The 24,397-nt window shown below is 49.2% G+C and overlaps 1 protein-coding gene across 3 annotated transcripts in view; it reads left to right on the top strand.

Moving 5' to 3' along the window:
- THAP4 (THAP domain containing 4) overlaps nucleotides 1-24,397 on the top strand; it is a 45,247-nt gene that overhangs the window by 14,712 nt on the left and 6,138 nt on the right. For 2 of the 3 annotated variants that reach the window (XM_070620303.1, XM_070620304.1), the window contains exons 3-5: nucleotides 19,890-20,049; nucleotides 22,084-22,193; nucleotides 23,099-23,202. In XM_070620303.1, coding sequence (XP_070476404.1) covers nucleotides 19,890-20,049; nucleotides 22,084-22,193; nucleotides 23,099-23,202 — 374 coding nt within the window. Of the gene's footprint in view, nucleotides 1-9,095; nucleotides 9,254-19,889; nucleotides 20,050-22,083; nucleotides 22,194-23,098; nucleotides 23,203-24,397 lie in introns of those variants that run through there. The other variant, XM_008527211.2, reaches the window with a different exon arrangement.

Here is a 24,397-nt window from a genome sequence, read left to right as displayed (position 1 = left end):
ACCTCAGCATGGCTTGATGAGCAGTGCTGGGTCCACAGCCAGGATCCAAACCAGCGAAACCCCGGGCCACTGAAGCAGAGCGCACAAACTTAACCACTTGGCCACGGGGCCGGCCCCTGATCAATTTTTTTTCTATGTTGAACCATCCATGGATTCCAGGAGTAAATCCCACTTGGTCATGGTGCATAATTCTTTTAATACGCTGCTAAATTCAGTTTGCTGGAATTTTGATGAGGATTTTTGCATCAGTGTTTATAAGGCATATTGGTCTGTCATCCTCTTTTCTTGTAGTGTCTTTGTCTGGCTTTGGTGTCAGCATAATGCTGGCCTCAAAGAATGAGTTGGGAAGTGTTTCCTCTGCTTCAGTTTTTTGGAAAGGTATGGGAGTGATTGATATTAGTTCTTTAAATGTTTGGTAGAATTCACCAGTGAAGCCATCAGGAGTCTTTGATTACTGATTGTCACTTTAATAGTTGTAGGTCTGTTCAGATTTTCTGTTTCTTTGTGATTTAGTCTTGGTAGTTTTTGTGTTTCTCGGAATTTGTCCGTTTCATCTAGGTTATCTAATTTTTTGATGTACAGTTGTTCCAAGTACTCTTTTATAATCTTTTCTATTTTTGTGGAATTGGTATTAATGTCCCCACTTTCGTTTCTGTTTTTACTAATTTGAGTCTTCTCTCTTTTTTTCTTAGTCCATCTAGCCAAGGGTTTGTTGATTTTGCTCATCCGTTTGGAGATGTTTGGCCTATCTTTTAATTGGGTTGCTTATTTTCTTATTGTTGAGTTTTAAGTGTTCATAGTGTATTTTGGATACAAGTGGTTTTTTTGTTTTAGTTCATTACGTAATAATAATATCATAGTCTGTTTTACAAGTTAAATGTATGAAACAGAAACAGTGGGAAAAAACTAAACATGGGTCAGGAACATGAGTTTTTCCAAAACTAGGGGCCAAAGGAAGATATGTTGCCTGCAGGGTCCAAGGATGAGGTAGGGTGGGTGACAGGTACAGCACTTTTTTCTTTTTTGGGGGCAGATATTTTCTCTCAGTCTTTCTCCCTGACTTGTCTTTCTTTTCTCTTTCTTTTTTTAAATTTTGTTCTCTTAACAGTGTCTTTTGCAGAACAGAAATTTTAAATTTTAATAAAGTCCAACTTATTTTTTTCTTACATGAATTGTGCTTTTGATGTTGTATCTGAAAACTCATTGCCAAACCCAGGGTCACGTAGATTTTCTCCTGTTTCTGTAAGGAGTTTTGTACTTTCACGTTTTACATTTCAGCCTATGAGTTTGAGTTAATTTTTGTGAAAGCTGCAAGGTCTGTGGTCTGTGTCTAGATTCCTTTTTTTTTGTATCGTCATCCAGTTGTTCCAGCACCATTTGTTGAATAGACTTTGTTTTCTCCATTCTATCCTCTTTGCTCTTTCATCAAAGCCAATTGTCTCTATCTGTGTGGGTCTGTTTCTGGACTCTCTGTTGTGTTCTATTGAGCTATGTATCCTTTCATCAATACCATGCTGTATTGATTATTGTAGCTTTTTAGTAAGTCTTGAAATAGGGTACTGTGAGTTCTCCAACTTTGTTCTTTTCCATGAATATCGTTGCCTCTTTTGCCTCTCCATATAAACTTTAGAATCTGTTTGTCGATACCCACAAAATGGCTTCCTGGCAGATCAAGTTGAGAAGAACTGATATCTTCACAGTATTGAATGTGGCATGTCTGCCTGTTTATTTAGAGCTTTTATTTCTTTCATCAGAACTTTGTAGTTTTCTCATAAAAATCTTACACACATTTTGTTGGATTTATACCTAAATATTTCTCTCTTTTTTTGGTGCAAGTATAAATGCTCCTGTGTTTTTAATTTCAAATTCTACTTGTTTATTGCTGGTGTATATGTAGACAGTTGACTTTGGTGTGTTAGCCTTGTATCTTCCAACCTTGTTATACAGCCATACGTCACTTAACACTGGGGATACGTTCTGAGAAGTGCATCGTTAGGTGATTTTGTCGTTGAGCAAACATCATAGAGTGAACTTACACAAACCCAGATGATACAGCCTACTACACACGTAGGCTCAATGGTACTGATCTTATGGGATTGTCATTGAATATGCGGTCCATCGTTGACCGAAATGTCGTTATGTGGTGCCTGACGGTAATTGCTTATTAATTCCAGGAGGTTTTTTGTGGATTCTCTGGGATTTTCTACATCGACAATCATGTCATCTGCAAATAAAGACAGTTTTATTTTTTCTGTCCCAATGTATATACTTTTTATTTCCTTTTCTTCTTTTACTGTATCAAGTAGGGCTTCCAGTACATTGTCGAATATGTGTGGTAAGAGGGGCATTCTTACCTTTTTCCTGATCTTAGTAGTAAAGCTTTGAGTTTCTCACCATTAAATATGACGTTAGCTGTCAGGTTGTTTTGGGGGTTTTTTTTTAACGATTTTATTTTTCCTTATATTTCCCCAAATCCCCCCAGTACATAGTTGTATATTTTAGTTGCGGGTCCTTCTAGTTGTGGTATGTGGGACACCACCTCAGTGTGGCCTGCTGAGCGGTGCCATGTCCGCACCCAGGATCTGAACCAGCGAAACCCTGGCCACCGAAGCAGAGCACAAATTTAACCACTCGGCCACAGGGCTTGTCCCAGCTGTCAGATTTTTAAAATAGGTGTTCTTACTCAAGTTGAGGAAGTTCCCCTTTATTCCTAACTTATTGAGAGTTTTTATGAAAGGGTGTTGGATTTTGTCACATACGTTTTCTGCATCTGTCGATAGGATCATGTGATTTTTCCTCTTTAGCCTGTTGATGTGATGGATTGCATTAATTGCTTTTAGAGTACTGAACCCACCTTGCATACCTGGAATAAACCCACTTGGTCACAGGATACCTTTCTTTGTTCTACATTGTTGGATTCAATCTGCTAGTGCTTGTTGGGGATTTTTGCATCTATGCTCATGAGAGAGATTTGTCCATAGTTTTCGTTTCTTGTAATGTCTTTGTCTGGCTGTGGTGTCAGGGTAATGCTGGCCTCGTGGAATGAGTTAGGAAGTGTTCCCCCTGCTTCTGCCTTCTAGAAGAGACTGTAGAGAATAGGTGTGGTTTCTTCCTTAAATGTTTGGTAGAATTCACCGATAAACTCCTCTGGGCCTGGTGCTTTCTGTTTTGGAGGGTTATTCATTATTGATTCAATTTCTTTGACAGATATAGGCCTATTCAGATTATCTATTTCTCCTTGTGTGAGTTTTGGTAGTATGTGTCTTTCAAGGAATTGATCCATTTCACCTAAGTTATCAAATTTGTGGGCATCGTGTTGTTCACAGTAACCCTTTACTAACCTTTTATTTTAACGTCCATGGGGTTAGTAGTGATGGCCTCTTTTATTTATGATATTTGTAATTCGTATTCTCTCTTTTTTATTTCTTGGTTAACCAGACTACAGGTTTATCAATATTGGTCTTTTCAGGAAAACCAACCTTTGATTTTGCTGATTTTTTTTATTGTTTTCCTGTTTTCAGTTTCATTAGTTTTTGCTCTAATTTTTTTTCTTTTGCTTGTTTTCAACTTAATTGGTCTTCTTTTTTAGAAGATTGGCACCTGAGCTAACATCTGTTGCCAATCTTCTGTTTTTTTTTTTCTTCTCCCCAAAGCCTCCCCCAGTACATAGTTGTATGTTCTAGTTGTGAGTGCCTCTAGTTGTGCATGTGAGACGCCCCCTCAGCGTGGCTTGATGAGTGGTGCCACGTCTGCGCCCAGGATCCAAACCGGCAAAACCCTGGGCCACCGAAGTGGAGTGCGCGAACTTAACCACTCAGCCATGGGGCCAGCCCCTTAATTGGTCTTTTTCTACTTTCCTAAGGTGAAAACTTAGATTATTAATTTTAGATATTTCTTCTTTCCTAATATACATATTCAGTGCTATAAATTTCCCTCTAAACATTGCTTTTCTTGCATCCCACAAATTTTGATAAGCTGTATTTTCATTCCCATTTAGTTCAAATATTTTGTTTCTTTTGAGGTTTCCTCCTTGACCCATTTGTTATTTAGAAGTATCTTGTTTAATCTAAAAATATTTGAGCATTTTTCAACCATCTTGGTGTTCCTGATTTCTAGTTGAATTCCTTTGTGGGCTGAGAGCATATTTTGTGTGATCGCTGTTTTGTAAAATTTGTTAAGATATGTTTTCTGGCCCGGAATGGGGCCTGTCGTGGTGAGCGTTCCACGTGAGCTTGAGAAGAATGTGTGTTCTGCTGTTGTTGGATGGAGCAGTTGTTAGTCAAGGTTCTTCATAGAAACAGGCCCGACAGGGGTTGTGTGTATATACAGGAGGAGATTTATACTCGGCATTGGCTTCCGTGATTATGCACGGCAAGCTGAGAGCCAGGAAAGCTGGTAGAGTCGTTCAGTGCCTGTCTAAAGGCCCGAGAATTGGCAGGGGTGCAGGGAGCGGGGTGGCGTAAGTCCTGGTCTGAGTCTGAAGGCCCGAGGACCAGGCGTGCTGATGCATCAGGACAGAAGACGGACGTCCCAGCCCAACAGAGAGAGCAGATACGCCCTCCTCCTCCTTTTTGTTCTGTTCAGTCCCTCACTGCCCACCCACATAGGGGAGGGCACCTGCTTTACTCAGTTCGGCAGTTCAGATGCTAATCTCTTCTGGAATCACCCTCACAGACACACCCAGAAATAATGTTTTACCCGCCGTCTATGTGGTCATCCTCTTAGCCCGGTCAGGTTGACACATAAAATTAACCATCATGGTCGTCCGTAGATATCAATTACAGAGAGTTGGTTGGTGGTGCTGTTGAGTTCAACTATGTCCTCCCTGATTTTCTGCTGGCTGGGTCTGTCTGCTGCGAACAGGGTAATGCTGAAGGCTCCAGCTGCGACAGTGGATTTGTCTCCCTCTCCTTGCAGTTCTGTCGGTTTTTGTCTCACGTATTTTGATGTTCTGTTGTTAGGTACATAGATATTAAGGATGATTATGTCTTCTTAGAGAATTGACACATTTTTTGTTATGTAATGCCCCTCTTTATCTCTGATAATTTTTCTTGTACTGATGTCTGCTTTGTCTGAAACTAATGCAGCTGTTCCGGTTTTCTTTTGATCTGCGTTAGCATGATATATCTTTCTTTATCCATTACTTGTAATCTATGTCTTTATATTGAAAGTGGGTTTCTTTTTTTAAGATTGGCACCTGAGCCAACAACTGTTGCCAGTCTTCTTTTCTTTTTTTTCTTCTTCTCCCCAAAGCCCCCAGTACCTAGTTGTGAATTCTAGTTGTGAGTGCCTCTGGTTGTGTTATGTGGGATGCCACCTCAGCCTGGCCTGATGAGCGGTGCCATGTCCACACCCAGGATCCAAACAGGTGAAACCCTGGGCCGCCGAAGTGGAGCATGCAAACTTAACCACTGGCCACGGGGCTGGCATCAAAAGTGGGTTTCTTATAGATAACATAGAGTTGCCTCTTTTTTTTCAATCTCCTCTGACAGTGTTTATCTTTTAATTGGTGTCCTTAGACCATGCACATTTAAAGTGATTATTGCTACAGCTGGATTACTACCTATCATGTTTGTAAATACTTTCTATTTGCTTCTTTTGTTCCCCTCCTTTTCTGCCTTCTCTGGTTTTAGTTGAGTGTTTTATTTGGTCTCGTTTTCTCTCCTTTCGTAGCATATCATCTACAGTCCTCCTTTTTTTTTTCTGGGAAAGATTCACCCTGAGCTAACATCTGTTGCCAATCTTCCTTTTTTTTCCCCTCCCCAAAGCCCCAGTGCATAGTTGTATGTTCTAGTTGCAAGTCCTTCTAGTTCTTGTGTGCGCCGCCGCCACAGCATGGCTACTGGCAGACGGGTGGTGTGGTCCACGCCTGGGAACCGAACGCAGGCTTCGAAGAGGAGCACGCCGAACTTTACCCACTGGGCATCGGGGCTGCCTCCTGTACTTCTTTTTAAAACTTTTTAGTGACTGTCCTAGAATTATTGCTGTACATTTACCACGAATCTAAGTCCGCTTTCAAATAATGCTGCTGCTTCCACACAGCAGAGGATTCCCACGTCCTCCCTCTTGTCTCTTACAAAGTTGCTGTCATTCGTTTAACTTACACATATGCTGGAATCACACTGTTACTGTTATTCATTTGAACAAACGTTTATCTATTAGGGCAGTTGAGACAAAGAAAATTATTTTACTTTCGTTTATTCCTTCTCCATTGCTCTTTGCTTTATATAGATTTCAGTTTCTGAACTGTATCATTTTCCTTATCCCTGAAGAACTTCCTCTAATGTTTCTTGCAGGGCATGTCTCCTGGCAATGAATTTCCTCAGCTTTTGTTTGGCAAGGTCTTTTCTTTACTTTTGAAGGATCGTTCCACAGGATGTAGAATTCTCTTTTCTTGCTTGCACGTCTTCTAATGAGATGACTGTGATTCTTATCATTTTTGCTCTCTGTGTAGAGTGTTTTGTGTTTGGTTGCTGCCCTTTGAATATGATTTGCCTAGGCCTAGAGTTTTTGGTATTTATTGTGCTTCGTGTTCTCTAAGCTTCCTGGATCTGTGAGTTGGTGCCTGTTATTAATTTTGAAAGATTCTCTGCTATTATTACCTCACATATTTTTTCTCCTTTGTCTCTTTTTTGTCTTCCTATTTCCATTATGCTTATGTATCACTTTTGTAATTGTCCAGAAATTCTCCGATATCCTGTTCTTTTTTTTCCATTTGCGTTTCAGTCTGGGAAGTTTCTGTTGACGTATCTTCAGATTCACTGATTCCTTCCTCAGCTTGTCCATCAAGGGCATTCTTCATTTCTGTCCCAGTGTTTTGATGGGTACCATTTCCTTTTGGTTCTTTCTTAGCCTTTCCTCTCTCTTCTGACATTATTCATGTGTTCTTGCATATTGTCCACTTTTTCCTTTAGAGCTCTTAGCCTATTAATCATAGTTATTGTAAATGCCAACTCTGACAATTGGAACATCTCTGCCATGCCTGCGGCAGGTCCTGATGCGTGCTCTGTCTCTTCACACTGTGTTCTTTCTCGCCCTGTAGCATGATTTGTAGTGTTTTTAAAGGAGGCCCTGATGTATCAGATGCTAGGAGCTGAGGTGCCGAGGCCTTTAGGCTGAGGTGTTTTGTTCACCTGGCCAGCGTTTGGGCTCTGTCTAATCCCTGCCGGGGCTCTGGATGCCAGGGCCCCACATTCCTCTAACGTCCTGAGTTTTTGTCTCCCCATTGTCTTGGGTTTCTCTAGGAACCTTTCTCGTGGAGTCTGCACCCTGGGGCTTTTTCTGCTGTGATCCATGTTATTGTGCAGGAGGGGAAGTGTTCTATAACCTGCTGATTGAATTTCAGCCTTTGTGGCCTGTGTTCCTGGGCTGTGACTTCACAAGTGTTTCTTCCCTCTTTCCCCTGCCCTGGGTGAGACAGGAAGGCTCCGGGGGCTGGTTGGGGGACATGCCCTTCCTCCAGGTGACAGAAAGCTCTGCTAAAGCCTTTTTCACTGCAGAGCAGGCCTTTGTTTTGGACAATGCTCTAGGCTTATTTCAAAATGTTTCCCTTCCTCTCCCCCTGCCAGAGACAGGAGATTTTTTTCTTGTGTTCTCATGGTGAGAACTTGGTGAGGTTCCTGGAAATAAAACCCATGAAAGTTGAGGGCCCCCTAGGACTGCAGCCTCCACGAGATTCTCACTCTCATGCTTGTCTACGTTCAGCATTTTATCCAAATTACCATCTAGAGTTCCTGCCAGGGGCCGGCCCCATGGCCAACTGGTTAAGTTCACGTGCTCTGCTTCGGCGGCCCAGGGTTTCACTGATTCGGATCCTGAGCGCGGACCCAGCACCGCTCATCAGACCATGCTGAGGCAGCGTCATCCCACATGCCACAACTAGAAGGACCCACAACTAAAATATACAACTGTGTAGTGGGGGGCTTTGGGGAGAAGAAGGGAAAATAATAAAAGAGTTCCTGCCACTTGGTGTCTCCAGTCGTTTCTGCTCCAGGTCAGCAGTTCTCAGCTGTGACTCTGTGTTAGCACGTCGCTCCAGACTTGGGGAGGACATCTGTGACCTCACTTCTCTGATGGGTCCAAGAAAAGTTACTGATTTTTGGTTTACTCAGTGTTTTTCTTGTAGAAACAGAAGTTAGGACTTCTGAGCTCTTTCCATGTCAGAGTTGAAACTGGAAGCCCCTCCCTGTGATTTAATTTGGTTATTGCTAACATGTGGGAGAGTTGCCAATGTTTATAACCAACCATCTTATCAGATTCACTTATTAGTTCTAACAGTTTCTCTGTTGAGAGTTTTGGATTAACTAGGTAATCAGCCATAACATCTACAAGTAGTAATTTTTTGGTCTCCTTTTCTGTCTTTTTGTATTTTATGGAAATATTTGCTCTATTTTTTGTCCATCATTTCTTTTTTCCCCCATGTTTGCACACACACCTTTCCATTTCGTGAGTGATAAAAAGAGGGCCTTGCTATCATTTTAAAAGAACAGCTTCCCCTGGTGTGCCATGCCAGTGGGACACAAATGATCACCAATGCCAGGTTAGTGTCTTCCTCACCTGGGACAGCCAGCACTGGCTGGGCGGTGGGTGGCCTTGGCTCCTTTTATGCTGTTGTGCTGTGTACTTAGTGTCGGAAACACTTTGTCACTAACACAAAGCAGTGTGAGGGTGGGAGGCGCCAGGAAGGAGTCCGTCCCTAGGTCATGGTGAGTGTGTCTGCTCGTTTCCTGTCATTGGGTCCTGGACCCATCGGCTGGCACATTTGCCAGAAGACAGCGCAGTCTCTGAGCTTCCACTTTTCAAGCCAAGATAAGTGGGCAGCCAGCCCTCCAGGAGACAGGTAGAACAGGCTACGTTAGGAGTTTCCAGAGTGACTGTTCCACAAAGAAACAGCGTTTGCTGTGTGCCTGGCTCCGAGCTGGCTCCACTGTGGCCGGCAGTGGAGCCGCACTCCTTGCCCTTCACTGGACGTGTAACCTCTCCAGCCTGTGTGACCTTCATAAAATTCGACTTGATCCCCAGAGCTCCTCCCAGCTCTAAGACTCCGTCATTTCCAGGTTTGTCTGTGGCTTCCACTTTTTCTGAGGACTCGTCTTTTATAGTGGAACTACAGTTCCCAGAATGCATTCTTCAAGTTTGGCATTCACTTCCTGCCAAGCTGCTAACAGCCAGGTGCAAACATTTCCCGGCAATTGGCAGAAAACAACCTTGAAGAACCTTGACGGCGTCCGGAGTTTAGAAAACTTAGGGATGGGTAAGCCTGCTTTCACTGTCTTGGGCCAAAAAATGAAAATTTAAATTTCCTGGAGAAAATTTAAATTTTTGTTTTTGTGTTTTGGTTGAGATTTTAATAAAAGAAAAATGAAATCAGAAAAACCATAGAAAAGCCTGTCTGATTTACTTGAAGAGGTTGAAAGTGGCAAATAAGCTAGATACCTCATTTATTATACTTTTTGTTTGACTTTTAAATTCATTTTATTTTTTTTTCTAATGAAGGATATAATTTACATACAGTAAAATACACAAATCTTAAGGATATAGTTTGATGGATTTTGACATTTATACAGGCTCCTGTAACCTGACGTTTGGATTTGAGAATTGTCTTGTGGTTGATCTCCCGCCTGCGACGCTTCAGTGAAAACAAGGAGAGAGACAGTGGCCGAGGGTCTGGCAGCTGTTCCGCGGGCAGTAGTGCAGCCCGGAACAGTGGAGGTGCAGAGGGGAGCAGCCCCGCAGAGGAACCGGGGTGACTCCCAGTGCTGGCCAGTGTCTGCGGGCGCTGCCGGGCGAGGGGCAGTGTAGCCAGGAAGCGTGGGATCCACCGCCCGCCACTGACTGTTTACTGCCTGCCCTGCTGTCCTCGTCCAGTTTACACTGGATTACAAGTAAGAGCAAATAACAGCCAGCAGGAGGACTAAATCTGCAGTGTTTCCCAGAACAAGAAGATACTCCATTGCAGAATCAGGTGTCCAGGGTGTCCGACCTTCATTGATGTGACAACACGCTGCTCAGTAAACCTTGGGCAGCACGAAGGGTCTCCTGACGCTGCTTTAACAGCACCTGCCTTCATTTCCAGTCCAGTGTGACTTTTTCGACTCCAGATGTTTCTTCTGACTTTCAGAAGAAGAGTCACTTTAGAATTTTCTGGTCTTTTTAATATACTGCCAAGTAAACACACCGCTTCCCCTTTCACTTTCCTTAGTGTGATGCGTTAGAGTATTTGTCTGGAGAATGCATCAACTGTGGGCTCAGAATGAGCTGACGTCTAAATGAGTTGTTCCGTGTCCAGAAGGACTTGCTGAACTTGGGCTCCACATGACCGAGTGCCCACTTTTCGCCATTGCAAAGTCGATTTACAAGTGCACATGTGATTGAATGGGTTTCAGACAGAATTTGTTAGAGGCAGGAAATTAGGCCCCCAGCAGTCTCTCCCCACCTGCTCTTCCAGGAACGCCCACCCACCTTCTGTTTGGGTGCTCATGACCGTGCTGAGTCCACCTCTCTTGGGTGGTTCTAACCTGTCCTGGGGACAGTGTCTACCCTTGGCTCCTGTGGCCCGCACGTTCACCCTGATGTTGCCGATGCTCCTCCAGGCTGCCAGTCTGGACGCCGGCTGCTGCTGGACTTCTCCCCTACGCACCTTCTTTCTGTCCTCAGCTGCCCCCCTAACCCATATTGCATCTTAAGCCTTGCTTCCCATATTCTGGTTCTGGTGACTCCGTTCACTGGGCCTCCAGGCTTCTAACTTCCGGCTCTTGGCCACCTCCCTGGTCCCCATCCCCAGGACTGGTCAGTTCCTCCATTCCACTTTGCCCGGCTGTGGTTTGCACACCCCAGCTCCTCCCCTCCAGTCCTCCTCTCCCCGCCCGAGCCCCGCACAGTGCAGTGCTTGTTGGGCGAGCCTTTGCTCACACTTGGCCCGGGGCCATTGTCATGGAGCAAAGAAGGGACAGGCGTGACCTGTGCTAGCAGACCACCGGCCAGCACTGCTGTCTCACTCCAAGGCCCTGCATTAGCACCCCTGAGGTGTAAAAGGCACAGACCAGCCTGCCTCGGGCCCACCAGCCCGAATCTCCCAGGATGGGACGGCTCTGCATTTGTCTGCAGGCCCCACTCCATCCCTGACCTTGTCCTGCCCATTCTCCAAGCGCAGCTGGGCTCTTGTCCCTTAAGGAGATGTCCTGGAGCACCTTCTCCATCTCTGTGCTCCTCCTCTCTTATCCGTGACCCCTTGTGACATCAACTGATTGGAATTGCTTGTATAGACATCTTACCTTGCCTGCTAGCAGGCAACAGCTACGGTGGAAACCCCGTGGATCCATCTTTAATCCATCTTTGATTGCTCCACGTGCACACATTCTAGATGGAGAAGTTCCAGCAAGGCCCTGGGCCCCCGGACCGGGGGCAGGAGACTCAGTTCCGTCAGACTTCCAGAAGCCCAGTTCTTACCTGGATCCTCATGACCTGTCTTAAGCGAGTTCTCACGTGCGTTTCACAGCAGGTTCTGTTGCTTTGTTCTGCCTGCTCTCTGTGAGCTAGTGACTGCACATTGACTTCAGTGGGCCAGCCTCCCATCTGCACGCAGGCGGCTTCCCTGCCGTGGCCAGCGCACACGCAGAACTCGCAGGTGGCCCGTGAGTCGGGAACCGGCTCCCTGTGCAGCTCAAATGAAACAAGACTGCTCACTTACGAACAGCTGTGGGCAGCTAAGATCGTGCTTGATGTTCCTGAGGCATTGGTTCAGGACTCAAGGGGCTGTGTGGGTGGCCACCCGCCTCTCACTCCTAGCTGGAAGAGGAAAGGCATAAGGAAAGAGCGAGGAGGGAAGCCGCAGGCCCCGACCTGGGAAGGGCCAGGAGTGCACTGGGCCGTGCCCCACAGGCTCGCCCAGCCCTCGCCAGGCCTCCCGTGCCCTGTGCGTGAGACCAAGGCTGTGGCCGGCTGGTGGACGGTGGACAGCACAGCCAGGGACCAGGGTGTGTGAATCACACTCCAGCCTGTTGGTTTAATTTGAGCACATCTTTAGAAAGTGGGATATTTTACTCCTAAACCAGTATTTCTGGATTTTCTTAAAATAACAGAACTGCAACAGCAGACCTTGCCCCTGGGAGCTAGGCTGCTCCTGACCTGCCGACTCTGAGGCCGGTGTCACCTGGCCGCCACAACCCTGTGCTGCTCCAACATAGTAAACGGTCCAGGGAACGGGCATTTCAGTTTCTGATTTTTCTGGATGTTTGTTTTGTGGAATTTTCACCTCTTAACGTTTTATCGAGGTGTAATTTACAAAAGTGAAACAGCTCTAGGTGTTCCTGTAGGTGAGTTTTGACAGGTGCAGACACCGGTGTCCCCTCGCCCGTGATCAAGCATTCCCGAGCTCTCGTTCCTTCCGCCCAGCCCCGACCCCGGCCCCGTTCTGGTCCTCTCACCATAGATCCAGTTACCTCTTCTAGAACTTCATACAAACGGAAACATGAAATATATGTACGTTCTTGTGTCTGGCTTCTCTTTCATAGCATAATGTCTTCAAGGGCTGTCTCATAGTGTTTTAATTTCTAGTCTCACTGCGTTGTGATCACTCAGTGTGGTGGAAATTGCTTCTGCTTTTTGACACTTACAGAGTCTCTGACCATTTGTAAGGTCAGTTTTCATGAGTTTTCTGGAGGAACTTGAAAAGGAGTATTCTCTAGTTTTAAGCTCTAAAGTGCAACATGTATCACTCAGGACTACCTTAACATGCCACGTAGGTATTCTGTTTCATTATTTGTATTTTATTCACTTGGACGTAGACATGAATTGTGGTATCCTTTAGTTTCTTTCTATCAACATCTGTGCATCTTTAATAATTTCTGCCTTACGGAAGTTGCTGCTGTGTTTGGTGCATGAGTATTTGTAACCGTGATACTGCCATTGGGACTTGCACCCTTCACGTCCTAAAGAGCCACTCTTGGGGCTGGCCCGGTGGTGCAGTGGTTAAGTGCGCACGTTCCGCTTCAGCAGCCCGGGGTTCGCCAGTTCAGATACCAAGTGCGGACATGGCACCGCTTGGCACACCATGCTGTGGTAGGCGTCCCACATATAAAGTCAAGGAAGATGGGCATGGATGTGAGCTCAGGGCCAGTCTTCCTCAGCTAAAAGAGGAGGATTGGCAGCAGTTAGCTCAGGGCTAATCTTCCTCAAAAAAAAAAAAACCACTCTTTGTCAAGTTCAGTACATTTTGGCTGGGACTTCATTTTACCTGATAGGAAGATCATGACGCCTGCTTTCTCCCTGCTTGCGTTGGCCCAGCTTTCTGAGATGCCTTTCTCGATTACTTTAGTTTAGTTACAGCAAGAGTTGAGGGTCTTGCTCTGTGATCCAATCTGAAAAGCCTTTTCTTATTTATTTATTTATTTTTTGAGGAAGATTAGCCCTGAGCTAACATCTGCTGCCAATCCTCCTCTTTTTTTTGCTGAGGAAGACTGGCCCTGAGCCAACATCTGTGCCCATCTTCTTCCACTTTACATGTGGGATGCCTACCACAGCTTGGCTTGCCAAGCGGTGTTGTGTCTGACAGGATCCGAACCGGCGAACCTCAGGCCGCTGAAGTGGAATGCGTACACTTAACCGCTGCACCACCGGGCCAGCCCCTTAAAAGCCTTTTCTTTTGGTATGTGAGTTCAGATGTGTTTGGTGTTAGTTCTGTCTTATTATTTTATAGTGTTCCTGTTGTCTTTTGTTTTTAAAGTAAAATCTTACCCTGCATGGTCTATTCCTTGGTTTGTCAGCCTCAGGGCCATCGACTCTCAGTGATGGACAGCGGGCCTGCTCTGCTCCCCTGGCTCATCTCGAGGTGTCTCTGCGTCGTGTCACGCCTGCACGGTCAGGGCATCTGCCACCTGTGACTGGTGCCTGTATTTGTTTTCCCGTGGAATGTGTTTGGTACTCACTGTCATTCCTTTTGCCCTCATTTCCCTGTCGTCTCTCAGTGAATTCTGTCTTCCAGTAACATCCTCAGGGAGAATTTGTGGGACAGTGTTCCCTGAGTGCTGAAAACTGTCCATTCCAGCGCCATCCAACAGGAACATAACCTGTGCTCACGTGTCAGTTAAGATTTTCTAAGAGCCACATTAAAAAGGTAAAGAGAAGGGCCGGCCCAGTGGTGCAGCGGTTAAGTGCACACATTCAGCTTCAGTGGCCTGGGGTCCGCCAGTTTGGATCCTGGGTGCGGACACAGCACCACTTGGCAAGCCATGCCATGGCAGGCGTCCCATGTATAAAGTAGAGGAAGATGGGCACAAACATTAGCTCAGGGCCAGCCTTCCTCAGCAAAAAGAGGAGGATTGGCAGCAAATGTTAGCCCAGGGCTTATCTTCCTCAGGAAAAAAAAAGGTAAAGAGAAACAGGTGACATTAATTTCAATAATATATTTTATTTAATCCAGTGTTACCTAAAACATTATCATTTCAGCACATAACCACCAGTACTTAAAAATTACTGAAATACTTGAAGTTCTCTTTCTTTGGACTGAGTTTTTGAAATCCAGTGTGTGCCTTACTCTTAAAGCACGTTTCAGTGGAGCAGCCACATTTCGCAAGCTGGCGTGTGGCCGCCAGCTTCCGTGTCGGACAGCTCAGGTCTGTCTCCTGTGTGTCAAAGGAAGTTGTGTGGCTGTGAAGTCCTGCGCACTCACTCTTCCCCCGTGTGTGGCTCTGGTCTCTTCCACCACGGAATCTTGCTGTGGGGAAACCGCTGCCCTGCTCTGGCTCTGTGGAGTCGCCTTTGCTGACATTTCGTATAAACGGCGTCATACAGTATGTGACATTTAATGTGTGCTCAAAGTTCATGCACGTTGCATGTGTCAGGGCTTCATTCCTTTTTATGGCCCAGTCATAGTCCAGCGTCGGGCTGTGCCACATTTTGCTTACCCATTCGTCAGTTGAAGGGCATGTGGGTCGTTTGCACGCTTAGGCTGTTGTGAATAATGCTGCCGTGAGCACTCATGTCCAGTGGTGTGGACTGGTATTTCCGTCCCTTGGGTGGATCCCTGGGTTGGACCGCTGCCAGCGCAGTGCCCCACGCCCACCCTGTGAGGAGAGGCCGCACTCTACGTTCCCACCCGCAGCGTGCGAGGGTCTCCAGTCCTTTTGAACTTGGTTTCCGGGTCTGTATTTTCCTCTCCTCTCCTCTGCGACTCATCCCTGCCCTCCGTGTCCCACCGTGCGCCCTCTCCCACTGCAGCCTCCTCCTGCTGGTGGTTTGATTGGTGTTTCTTCTGCTCCTTTTCCGACTTCTGCCAGCTCAGGGTGCGCCTTCTCCTGTTCTCCTGCCACTTCTTTCCCTGGTCGCTGCTCTTCTAGTCCGTGGTCTGTCTTCGTGGAGGCGAGTGCTTCGCTGGGTTTCTAGAGAGTACGGTGAAACGTCTGGTCGGTTCCACCTGGGTCCTGGCAATATTTGCTCTCTTTCCTACACTTTGTGTTCTACCGCATTTTTCATCCATTTGCAGACACATTTTCTACATCTCTGACCTCTGGCGGTTCTTACAGTCAATCTGAGGGAAAAGCAGAGCACCCCTTTGGTTGGCAGTGTTCTTGCCTTTCTGCGTGGCACGTGATGTCAGGCGTGTCCTGCAGTTGGGGCATTTTCCATGGTGCCAGGAGCTTCCCTCACACCGGTCTGGGCCTGGCCATCTTCCTGCTCCTTGTCAGGGCTCCCCACTCTCTGCTGCCTTGTGGGCAGGCTGCTCCTGTAAACAGGGCCGTGGCGAGCGGCTCCATGGCCCTGCCGCCTCGCCCCTCTGTGCCTGGCCGGCCAAGCCCTCTGCCCAGGCCTCTCCTCGGATAGCTAGCCCACTCCCCTCCACGGAGGTCCCTGCCTGTTCCCTGCCCCCTTCTGTCCTTGAGTGAGGCTCTGACATCCCATCCCAGCCGCTTTCAGGGCCCTCATGCATATTTTGCTGGCTGTGTGGGTTGTATCTATGACCTATTTTCCCTGAAAATCAAGTTCGGGAAAAGTTTTTTTGTGTGTTGTTTTTTTATTTTCTGGCAGAGGTGATAATGCTCACTTACCAGATCATGTTCCCTCAGAGAGATCGCCAGAGAGATTTTGGGGGATGAAAGAACAAGACCTCTCCCTCTCTGTTTCTCTCCCCGCCCCCCCCCCCCCCCCCCGCCGTCTCCATCTCTGTCTCTCTCTCCCTCCCTCTCTCTGTTTCTCCTTCTCTGTTTCTGTCCCTCTTTCTCTCCTTTTCTCTGTCCCTCTCTCTGTCTCCGTCTCTGTCTCTCTCCCTCTCTCTCTCCCTATTTCTCTTTCTCTCCCTCCCTCCCTATTTCTTTCTCTCTCTCTTTCTCTCCCTCCCCCTCTCTCTCTCTCTCTCTCTCTCTTCCTCTCTCTGTCCCTCTCTGTCTCCATCTGTCTCTCCCTCTCTCTTTCTCTCCCTCTCTCTGTCTCTCTCACCCCAAGTTTGAGGAGCTCCTCGTCTCAGGTCCCTCTGAGGAGCAGATTTGATGAGGACAGGCTCCCCCGCTCAGGGTCTCCCCAGTGGGGCAGATGAGAGGGAAGGGCCAGGGAGGCACGTCAGAGGAAGGGGCCTCGTTTGGTCTTGGGGTGCAAGGTGTCGACCGGATGGATGAATGGGGCCAGCAGAGAAGCCCTGGGAGGAGGACAGCCTGGGCAGAGACCGGCCAGGACTGAGCACAGCCCCGCAGGAGGGGGAGCAGGTGCCCCTGGGGTGCACAGGGCGGCCATGGGGGGGTGGTGAGGTGCCCCGGGGGAGGGGGGAAGCGGCGGCCTGCGGAGGGCCCAGTCGGAGTCCCCAGGCAGAGGCCTCTTGATCCTGGTGGTCTGGGGAGGGGCTGGTGTCATGCCCACCACTGCCTTCCTGTGAGGAGGCTGCCTCTTCAGGAGCGTGCAGAGCACATGGGGCAGCGAGAAGTGAGTGCATGGTCCCTCCCCTCAGCGTCACCTCAGCTCTGGCTGCTGAGAAGGTGTGTGTCCCTTTCCTGAAGACCCAGTTCCCAGCCCCGCCTCCCTCTGGGGTCTGCGCTGCAGTGGCGTGACTCCACGCTAGGGGGCGGGCTCGGCTCAGCCACGGGGCTCGGCGCTTGGGCCAGCAGAGAACTAGGTGCTCAGAGACCCTCCTTGAGAGAAGGGAAGTACGTGGTTTGGCGTGGCGCGCATCTTCACAGGACTGACTTTTTGCATCAGCAGCCTGGCACTTTTGAAAGTATGTTTCCATTTCATGCAGACTGGTCACAAACTAGGCCGCGCACGGGGTGTGGCTCCGAGGATCCAGACGTGGATAGAGCCAGAGTGGGCTGTGACCATGGGCGGCGACCCCCACCCTGTGCTGCACTTGATGTGGGCGGGCCTGAGAACCCACCAGAAAGCCTGAGATTTTCAGAGAACGTTTTTTCAGTGCTGCAACTGAGCATGATAAAAATGCTACCAGACTGAGAGTCTCTGAGGCCATAGCTGTCTGTCTGAAAAATAATGATTTCTGTTTGTGTGAAATGGTAGGACTTGCACTTTCTGAGCTGACTGATTTTTGCCACAGAGTCTCACACTTCAAGCCACCCAAGCTCTTCCTCTGAGTCTGGCACCTCAGTTGGTGGCAACTTCTCAATTGTTCAGGCCATAAACCTCGGAGTGACCTCCCTCTCTCATGTCCACATCCCGGCCATCAGTAAATCCGGTTGTCTCTACCTTCAGATCAGATCCAGAATCTGGCCCTCTCCCGCCTCCACCACTGCCGCTGGGCCCAGGCCACCCTCCACCGCCCGCTCTGCACAGCCAGAGATCTTGGCCCTCCCACTCACACCTTTCCGTGGCCCCCCAAAGTCGAGGCCAGAGCCCTTCCAGGGGCTGAGGCTGTCCTGGCCCGGCCGTCCCCAGCCACACTGGCCACCTGCTCCTCCCCAGCAAGGCCGGCATGTCTGCTTGGCCCACTCTTCTCCACAGGAGCCAAGGGCCCCACGTGCCCTCTTGGTCTCTGCACACTGCTCAGGAGGCTGTCGTTCCCCCTCTTAGTTAAGATCTCAAAATGCCCAGCAGCCGCCGTCTCCCTTTCCGGCTTATCACCTAGTGTACATTAATTGCGGCATCTTTTCCTCGTTTCTCGGTCTTGCCGTCTCCCCTCGCCACCACGCGAGCACCACAGGGGTGGGCAGGGTGGTCGTCTTCCTTCCACCGACAGTATGCTGCTCCCTGGAAGAGCGCCGGGCACACTGCGAGAAGGAAGGAGTTGGCTCACGTGTCATAGATGACAGGCAGCTCATCGGCGTCAGCAGCAGCAGCTTCTCACCCAGACTTTTCATTCTGAAGCTTTTATTCCGTATGTCCGTCAAAGATTGTAACTAAAATCCTGACTTAAATTTCCTTTGTTGTCTGATTACAAAAGTTTTATCACTTTCTGACTTTCCACGGGTGATTTGAAAAGGAAATCCTGAGAGATAGCAAGCTTGGAAAAGGAGTGGGTTTTCACACCCCTCCTCGTTCTGCTGCCCGTTTTTGCCGCACGGGGGCTCAGAAGTCAGGGGCGCAGTTCCCTGTCCCCCACCCAGTGTCCTCACCCCGTGCCCCAGGCTGGCCGCGCCCGGCCCTCCTCCTCCCTTCCCGCTGCTCTCAGATGCCCAGAGCCCAGGCCCTCCCTTCCTCCTGGGTATTGTTCTCCCAGACTGCTTTCAATTTCTAGTCCCAGCTTGTGTGATTTCAGAGGCCAAGATGCTTCCGGAACTCCTGTCCCGTCTGTGGGTCTTCTGCTCGGGCAGGCCTGAAGGAAGCTGCTGGATTATCAGCTCTGACAAGGAAGGGGCCCCTTTGCTTTGGCATGTGTGGGCCCACTGGTAAAACCTGCCCTGCAGCAGTCTAGCCTCGGCACCATCAGCCAGCGTTCCGCTCTCCTCTCCTGCTTTTTTTGTTCAGATTGAAAAGTTTAGCTCTGACGCTGTCAAGGGGTGGGGAACAGGGCGTGGCCAGGACAGAGTTCGGGCTCTATCTGGGGATCAGACCTCCTGTTACAGCACCCTCCCTCTGCGGCCAAGTCCCGGAGGGGGCCAAGTCCCGCCTTCCTATGGTCTCAGGAGCCCTTCAGCTGCTCCCTCCACAGCTTCTCGACATGTGGATAAGGATGCTTCACACAGTGACGTGAGAATCACGCTAGCTGACCTCTGAAAAACCGCTCACCAGCTCGTGGTCCGTAACCAGTGTTTGATTGCGATTTCTTGGCCAAGCAGGACTTGGGGCAGGGGGCTTGTGGCCTGGGGGGATGGCGAACCCAGCCACTCTGCCCTCCCCCACGCTCCTGTCGCTTCCACCTGACACGTCTCAATCCAAGGCCTGCGTTTGTCTCTCACACTTCACTGACAGTGGGTTCTTTTGTGGAGTGAGAGAGAAACCGTGCCCTCTGGGTGACAGTCTGCAGGGGACTGCTGTCAGATCCAGACGCCTTCTCACGGAAACCTAAGGCGGCCTTTCACGTGCTGTCAGATCCACACGCCTTCTCGCGGGAATCTCAGGCGGCCATTCACGTGCAAGTCTTGCCTGTGGAGTGGGCTCCTCACGTTCTGCCTGCTCTGAAACCCTCTTTCCCCTGGTCATGCTCTTCCCTCTGCCCTTGATCTCCATCACTGATCCCGCCCCAGGCACCCTGACCCCAGGCCCGCGCCCTCTTTCCTGTGCAGGACAGAGAGTTCTGGAGCTGGATCTGGCAAGGTGATGTTCGCTGAGTGCTTGGCCTTTTTCTCCCCCTCTCGACAGGTGGCCAGTGGCATGTTCATGGTCCCGCAGGATTAGCTGTACTCACGAGGGCGTGCTCCATGACAGAGTGTGCGTTTCCACCCACAGCTCAGCAGGGCACGGTCAGAAGGAGACCAGGGGATGCAGAGCCGCTGACTGACTCTTCCTTTTGTCCGCAGAGCCCCCCAAGATGAACCCAGTGGTGGAGCCGCTGTCCTGGATGCTGGGCACCTGGCTGTCAGACCCGCCGGGAGCTGGGACCTTCCCGACGCTGCAGCCCTTCCAGTACCTAGAGGAGGTGCACATCTCCCACGTGGGCCAGCCCATGCTGAACTTCTCGTAAGTGCACCCACCGGAGTCTCTGTGGGAACACCCAGCCCATAAGAGACAGGCGAACGCCAGGTGGAAGGTGCAGAAGGAAGCTGGTGATCGTATTTCAGAAAGGCACCCCCTCCCTGGCCTTAACCTGGCACCTGAGACACCCACTGCATAAACATGGTACTTTCTGGTTCTCTTATGTGTTTGAAGATGCTATGCTGACCACAAAAACTCAGGCTTCTTAATCCAGACGTAAAAATAAGTGCCTGTGGGGCTGGCCCCGTGGCCTAGTGGTTAAGTGCTGTGCACTCCGCTTTTGTGGCCTGGGTTCTGTTCCCAGGCGCAGACCTACACAGCGTTCAGCGGCAGCCACGCTGTGGCAGCATCCCACATACAAAGAGGAAGACTGGCAGCCATGTTAGCTCAGGGACAGTCTTCCTCAGCAAAAAGTAAAAATGAAAAAATAACGCTTGTGCTCAGTGAAACCCCTCGTCTCATGTGCCTTGCTGGATGGAAATCAGTCACCCCAAGGTTTCCGAAAGCGAGAGGGTGCGGCTTTCGTTTAGACTCGCCCCTGAGCTGTTTGAGGTCTCAGAGAAGCTGTTAGTGTTGTGTACAACAGAGCAGAAGTCCTCTGGGCTCCTCTCGCTGGCGCCTCCACCTCGCCCACGCCCACGCAGGCAGGCGCACAGCGGGGAGCCGTGCTGCCTTGAGGGAGCCTGGTCCCAGGGCAGGTGGGGCTGGGGAGCGGGCTGAGGACACTTATTTACAGGAGTCGTACGCACTTTTTTTAAAGTTTAAACAGTAGAGAAGTATATAAAATACAAAGTAAAACTCTGTCCCCCCAACTCCACTGTATGCTTAGTTTTACATTAAGAATCCTATTGAATTAACTTGGTACTACTCATATGATGCCTGGCAATTTCAAAAGGACTTAGAAAATCTTATCTTATTGTTTTAAGAAATATTACCTCATACCTTTTTGCATTATTCTTGGTTGAATGAATGAGGGCAAAGTAATATTCTGCACCTAAACCCAAATGTGAAAATTCTGGATAACACAGAATAACTCACAACAATATAAAGCAGTGTTTTTAAACTATGGGTACAATCCATTAGAGAATTTTGTGACTAGCATTAATTAATTTTCTTTTAATGCCAGTCACTCAGTTTTTTGAGTAGCATTAAAAGAAAAGTTAACGAGAATAGACTAGAAAATGTATATTTTGTTAAATATAATGGTATGTTTGTGTGAGCAGTAGCTGATGGTATAAAGTGTATTTCTTCTTGGTGGTTGTGGTGGAGAGAGGGTGTTGCCCGCCTAGTAAGCTGTAGCCACCAGCACCAACGCATCAGAAGCTTGTCTGTTGTGGCCATTGATCCTGCAGCAGCTCGGATGCTGCTGGAGGTATGAGAGTTGGCTTTTCGTTGTGGGTTAGTGCTCCCAGTTCAAGATGCAGCCGTCTCTCACTGCCCACCATCAGCTCAGCATAGTGACACAGGCTGACAAGAAACTACCTCCTGACTCAGCGCCTGCTCTGATTCTTGCCACATGCATCCATTGGACTCCTAAGCAAGATAATGCTCAAGAGGGGACAGGCCTGGTGTCTGGGTGGCATTTCACTGCATTTGCGGAGCGTCCACAAATGTGGAAGGTGCTGGCGCTGAGAGGGCCCTGGGGGAAGGGTATACCCCAGCTTATAAAGAACAGCTTCCTGTCTTCAGGGTCGAGGTCGGTCATGGTCAGTCAGGCAGACAGGCCCCCAGAAATGCACAAGGAAGTGGAGGGGGTGGGGCAGGCAGAGGGGCTGCTTCTAGGTCGGAGGTAGAAAGTCCTGGTGCCCCTGGCAGCCCGAGCCTGCACACGTTGTGTCCTGTCTCCCGTCCTGTGTGCTTTATACATCTCTGTGTTTCTACATGAACAAGAAACACGTTACTTTATATTCGGTGGGTGGGGGTGCTTTAGACAGTGAGAGGAGAGCCGTCCACAGAGCCCTGCACTCTCTGGTGGGCATCGAGTAGCTGGGGCTTCGCCTATCCTGCTTGCCCGTCCAGGTTCAACGCCTTCCACCCAGACACACGGAAGCCCATGCACAGGGAGTGTGGCTTCATCCGCCTCCAGCCTGACACCAACAAGGTGGCCTTCGTCAGCGCCCAGAACACAGGTACTCCTCGCTCGCCGGGCTGCCCCCGCCTGCCTCTGCCCCTGGCCCTCGCTCTCGCTCCATGAGTGCTGGCCGGGTGGTGGCCAGCAGGAGGGGCGGCATCTGCCTCCTGCTTTCTTAGTGACTCTGAGCGTGTGGGTGCTCACAGAGATGCCGACGTGGGGCCCTTTCAGGGTGGGAAGTGTCAGGCCTTTGGACAGGCTGAGGGCTGACAGGAGAGGAGCTGGCAGGTGGGGGCCCCAGGCCTTGTCCTCAGTCTCTGGACCCAGGGGTCCACAGGGGGTAGGTGGGGCCATAGGAGGGTCTGTGTGAGGACAGTTTGATCTTTTCTCCTTAGTCTTTTCAGTACCAGCACCCTATGGGCTTCCTCCTGGCTGCAGCCCTGCACACAGGTGTTTCCTATGGGCTGAGCTCTGGGCAGGACTAGGACCGGGCGCCTCCCTGTCCAGCTGAGGTTCTCTGTCTGGAAGTCTGCTTTGCCCCCAGTGGGAGGTCCTCCTAAAATAGTTAACCAGGTTCACGAATTAGAAATTACTCAACGCCCACCTGCCTGACTTTTACCTTGCTCACAGGCTCAGGTGAGTCTTGCTTCTGGAAGCAGGTGGACGGTCAAGACTGGGTCTGCCTGGCATGGAGCTGCCTGGGGCATTGGTGGGTTGGAAGTCCGTGGCAGGCAGAGGAGCTTCCATTACACTAGAGAGGGCCGCCCTCGGAGCTCACCACCCCCTGTCAGAGTTGTAAACCTCCTCCCTCTTCATACTCGGGGCTGCACTGCAGGCACCTTGTTGCCTCGGTGGCTGCAAAGTTCAGCCCCGCTGAATGCTTGTTTGCAAGAGCTGCTGGTAGGAGCTGCGGCCGCCGAGAACCCTGGCAGGCTGCTGTGGACTGACGACCCTCCCTTGCAGGCATCGTGGAGGTGGAGGAGGGCGAGGTGAACGGGCAGGAGCTGTGCATCGCATCCCACTCCATCGCCAGGATCTCCTTCGCCAAGGAGCCCCACGTGGAGCAGGTGAGCCCCGCCAGCCAGCCAGCCAGCCTCTCGATGTCGCTCTCATGACGCACGTTTAATTACACGAGGGGTTACACGGCAGCCCCTGACGTAGATTTCGCCCTACTCTTTATCTCCGAGACCGGGCTGTCTCCACGGTCTCATCATCCCTTCTCCCTCCCCACCATGCCAGGCCCGGTGTGCTGTGATTCAGTTGTTTCGGCCCTGACTGCTGGGCGGTTAGGCGTTCTCAGGTTTCTTGTTGTTTTCCACTTCTGCAGATATATCCATATCAACTGGATAAATTTCTCCCAGTTGAATTGCTGGATCAAAGGACAAGTCCATTATGAATTTTGAGAGATGCTGTTAAATGGCTTTTCTTAACAACTGCATTCCCCCAGCATCGCGTGCGGGCGCCTGCTTCCCTGCTCCTCCACCAACAAGGCATATTTTCAGACTTTTTGATCCTTTCTAATCTGATGAACAAAAGATGCTATCTGTTCCTGTTTTAAATGTAACCTATGAGTGCGAGGGAGCTCTCACTTCTGTTTTTACATTTAGACCTTTAGTCTCTCTCAGGTTTGTTTTTTACATGATGCAGTGCACAGTTCTGACTTCCCAGATGGGTGACCCGTGACCCCACAGATTTGAAATGTCATGCCTGTCTTAAGCCACATCCCCATAAATAGGGGGCAGGAATCTGTTTCTTTTTTCTTGTCTGTCTCCTTCTTCACCAATTGTAATTTAAAATCATCTAATAATTTAACATGATCGTGGCTTTATATTTTAATATCTAGGGAAAGTTCTCGATATTCTTTTCTCTAAATTTTTTTAGGAAAAAACACTGCTTTTGATCTCCCAACAGCCTGAACAAGCACCACTTTGAATGTTAAAGGCTAACGGTTGCTTCCAACCCCCTGTATTTAAATGAGGGTCAGTCTGGCTCAGATGGTTCTGTATCCTAATGACGCTGTAGCTGTCAGGGCCGACCCGGGATGACCACAGAATTATTAGTGAACTCACCAGATTGCTCATTGTCACCAGAGGCTGTAGGCACCAAAAGAGGTCTGTTGTTGAGCTGAGTGATGCAGGGCCTCAGCTTTAAGCCTTTCCAAATAACTTCCATTTGAAGAGGAAAATAGCAGGAGAAATTCCATCCAAGGGGCAGCAGCGCCACAGGAGCCTGAGAGTGCCTCTTGGGGAGATTGTGCACTGA

The sequence above is a fragment of the Equus przewalskii genome, chromosome 5 (assembly GCF_037783145.1).
Source record: "Equus przewalskii isolate Varuska chromosome 5, EquPr2, whole genome shotgun sequence".
NCBI lineage: Eukaryota > Metazoa > Chordata > Mammalia > Perissodactyla > Equidae > Equus > Equus przewalskii.
Note: the sequence above shows the minus strand (reverse complement) of the source record. Positions and strands in the feature narration are given on the sequence as shown.